Raw genomic sequence first — 3,134 nt, forward strand, 5'->3', positions numbered from 1 at the left:
TCAAAGCTTTTGGTAGCCAAAAAAGGTCTTTTCACAAGGATCACAAATGTGAAGTATGAAAGCCGTAGTCTTTACCGTTAAAACGTTTTGGCCAAGGATAAAGTTTTTAGCTCACCTGAGCCGAAGGCTCAAGTGAGCTTTTCTGATCACATTTTGTCCGTCGTCCGTCCGTCTGTAAACTTTTCACATTTTCACATCAAACTTGGTACAAAGCATCCTTGGGTGAAGGGGAGTTTAAATTGTGAAAATGAAGGGCCAAGTCCCCTTGCAAGGGGAGATAATCAAGAAAAGACAAAAATAGAGTGGGGCCATTAAAAAAATCTTCTTCTCAAGAACCACTGATCCTCAAAAGCTGAAACTCATATGGAAGCATCCTTGGGTAGTGTAGATATCAAATTGTTAAAATCATGACCCCCAGGGTTTGGACAGGGCCACAATAGGGAATCCAATTTTTACATAGAAATATATAGAACAAATCTTTAAAAATCTTCTTCTCAAGAACAGCTGAGCTAGGAAAGCTGAAACTTATATGGAAGCATCCTTGGATAGTGTAGATATTAAATTGTAAAAATCATGACCCCCGGATGAAGGGCGGGGCCACAATAGGGAATCCAAGTTTTACACAGATATATTAAGGAAAAATCTTTAAGAATCTTCTTCTCAAAAACCACTGGGCCAGGAAAGCTGAAACTTATATGGAAGCATCCTTGGATAGTGTAGATATTAAATTGTTAAAATCATGACCCCCGGGGGTAGGGCGGGGCCACAATAGGAAATCCAAGTTTTACATAGAAATATATAGAACAAATCTTTAAAAATCTTCTTCTCAAGAACCACTGAGACTGGAAAGCTGAATTTAATGTCGTAGCATCCTGGGGTAGTGTAGATTCTAAAGTATTAAAATCATAAAAGGGAAGAGGGTAGTGGGGTACGATAGGTATAGCAAGAGGGGAAATCTGGTAAAGAACTGCATCACCCAAGTTACTCAGGTGAGCGATGTGGCCCATGGGCCTCTTGTTTTCATAAGTACAGAAATTACCAAGGTCAAAGTTATTTGTATCCTAGGAGTCTTTCCACAAAAAGTATCTACTGTTCAAAATTTATGGCCAAAGTGAAACTTTCAAACTTTTTTGTAAAAGTGGGCCAAAAAAGGTCAGGATCAAAAGGTCAAATTTAGTGGTACCCAAAGAAAAGTCTTGTTACAAGAAATATATATGTGAAATATGAAATTCATAGGTCCACTAAATCAGAAGTTATTGACAAGGTTAAAGTTTTTGTGACGGACGGACAGACTGACCGACGGAAAGACGAATTAGATTTAATGTCCCCTCGCTTTCTCAAAAGCGTGGGACAAAAATGACATTTTGACCCCTGATAGTTTTTAAAATCTTTTCACAGTTCTTGTATATGTTATGTACCAGGGGCCCGTTTTACAATAGAACGAACGAATAAGACCAAACCATTAGATTGTTTATAATATTTAACAATATTGATTGTATTCTTTTTAAAATTGTTAGCATAAAATATCATTTTCAATTTCTTTCAGGAAGAATAAAACCATTTAGATTAATGTAAGATAAAAAGTTATAAGCAGAATTAAATGTTGGTCTTGGGTGTTAGTTCTTTAGTAAAACGGGCCCCAGGTAAAAAGATTTAAAATAGAATGCAGCTTAAGTTGTCTTTGATTGCCAAAGTATTATACATGCTATATTTCGTTGATAAAACCAGCTAGAATGATAGAAGAGAGCATATAATTTCAGCTTCATTCCAGAAAATATGGCAATGAAGTTATGATTCATCGAGTGAGTTAAAGATATATGATAAGTCCGTGTCCTCTTGTCTATGCGGTGTAATTAAGATTTTTACTCGCACTTTTCAGAGAAAGTTCGGGTATATTATTGTTTCCCGGTGTCAAAGATTGATATTTTAAAGTTCCAATTTTTGGACCAATTTTTTTGTTACTTCTTCTTTGCATGCATGATGATTTAAAATAAATATGAATACAAATACAAAAGATAAAGCCAACAAAATGATTTTATTAATATACATCTTGTGTAATCATATTTCTACTTTTTAACCAGAATCTGCGTTTGTCGAAACCAAACTTGTATCGAATTCGCAAATAAAATTTCTTTTCAGCGTGCAGTTGTCTGTAGCCCATCGGAAGTCTCTATCGAGTGACAGGTGAATACAATGTCCATCAGAGATGGGGTACTTAGGTTCATCTGCGAGCCAATTTGTATAATGCCTGCTGTGTTCTAAATCTGTACCACCGAGCCAAAATGTGGCGTTATATGGATCTATAATATATTAACCATATCATGTAAAATATGCGTATCATTTTATCATATGTTTAGAAACATCAAGTACAAGAACTACTCCAAGATGGGAAGGAAAATACCTTTGTTGAATTTCCAATGCGCTTCTGCAGTGTGCCAAGAAGAAATTCCTATGAAGTTAACAGTGTGTGGCTTTGGGTCTGTCCACTTCATAAATTTGCCATTACCGATTTCTTTACCCTCTCCAGTCTCAATTGTTCCGTTTTCCCAACTCACCCAGAACGGTTTGAATGTATTGCAAGATAGTGGACTGTGGGAAGCGTTGGCCATTGCTTGTCCTTGTTTGTCTATACGTATGACGGATTGGTTGTTTTTCCAGCCCCCTATTACAATTTCATAGGCGTTTACAGAATCAGTTCTGCTTTCTGAGAGGATTAAATGTGCGTCGTTACATCCCATTACTTCAAATTTTATGCGTTTTTCTTTTATTATAAAAGAATGAAATGTGAGGTAGTCATCTAAGTAATGATATCTGTATTTAGGAGGTAGATTAATGTTCTCGTTGGATCCTGAAGAAGATAAACATCACTCTGTAAAATGCAAGTCTTCACCGACGACATCTTATTATTGAGAAACAGAGAAGAGAATTTTTCGTACCTTTAAAGTGTTCGGAGATGAAATTTTCCAGAATTTGCTGTTTGCCAGCATTGTGTATTGTAGAAAGTGATCCTCCGATGTCTTGACATTTCTCCTAATTAAAATATATATATATTCCCATCAAACAACAAGGTCAACTTAGGACCCTTTTCAACACTGTTAATTTGTGAAATATCAAAGATAAATGAAATAAAATTG

At 35.8% G+C, this 3,134-nt stretch overlaps 1 protein-coding gene across 1 annotated transcript; it reads right to left on the reverse strand.

Moving 5' to 3' along the window:
- Positions 1-2,073: 2,073 nt before the first annotated feature.
- Positions 2,074-2,855, reverse strand: LOC134262722 (C3 and PZP-like alpha-2-macroglobulin domain-containing protein 8; the record flags this gene model as incomplete). The annotated part of the gene is made up of 2 exons (XM_062745090.1): positions 2,074-2,300; positions 2,402-2,855. Coding segments are annotated over 2 exons (681 nt in total), but the record flags the coding sequence as incomplete, so codon positions are not given.
- Between the last annotated feature and the right edge of the window lie 279 nt (positions 2,856-3,134).

Source organism: Saccostrea cucullata, unplaced genomic scaffold (assembly GCF_032062105.1).
Source record: "Saccostrea cucullata isolate Sc308-1 unplaced genomic scaffold, CSIRO_AGI_Scuc_v1 ctg3394, whole genome shotgun sequence".
Lineage (NCBI taxonomy): Eukaryota > Metazoa > Mollusca > Bivalvia > Ostreida > Ostreidae > Saccostrea > Saccostrea cuccullata.